This window comes from Fulmarus glacialis, unplaced genomic scaffold (genome assembly GCF_000690835.1).
Source record: "Fulmarus glacialis isolate BGI_N327 unplaced genomic scaffold, ASM69083v1 scaffold20745, whole genome shotgun sequence".
NCBI lineage: Eukaryota > Metazoa > Chordata > Aves > Procellariiformes > Procellariidae > Fulmarus > Fulmarus glacialis.
Genome location: NW_009215202.1, coordinates 2,939 through 3,237, shown reverse-complemented (window position 1 = coordinate 3,237; position 299 = coordinate 2,939). Strand labels below are relative to the sequence as shown.

Below are 299 nucleotides of genomic sequence, written 5' to 3'. Positions count from 1 at the left end.
GCCACTGAAACTCAAGTGGATCCTGCGCCGGGAGTTCTGGCCCCAGTTCCAGAACTTGCTGAAACAAGGCACTGAGGTGGGGAGCACGCAGGTGTCCCAGCGGTACAGGGGCACGCGGGTGTTACAGCGGTACGGGGGCACGCAGGCATCACCCCGGTACAGGGGCACACAGGTGTCACGGCGGTACAGGCACACGGGGGCATCACCACAGTACAGGGACATGTGGACATCATAGTGGCACAGGAGCATGTGGGTGTCCCCAGGGTACAGGGGCAGGGTGCACCACCCCTTGGCCACTG

The 299-nt window shown here is 63.5% G+C and overlaps 1 protein-coding gene across 1 annotated transcript in view; it reads left to right on the top strand.

Annotated features, from left to right (window-relative positions):
- TRPM2 (transient receptor potential cation channel, subfamily M, member 2) overlaps nucleotides 1–299 on the top strand; it is a 17,165-nt gene that overhangs the window by 15,637 nt on the left and 1,229 nt on the right. Inside the window, exon 30 of the mRNA XM_009578867.1 lies at nucleotides 1–76. This exon is cut by the window's left edge and continues 5 nt beyond it. Within this exon, the coding sequence (XP_009577162.1) occupies nucleotides 1–76 (76 nt within the window). The remainder of the gene's footprint in view (nucleotides 77–299) is intronic.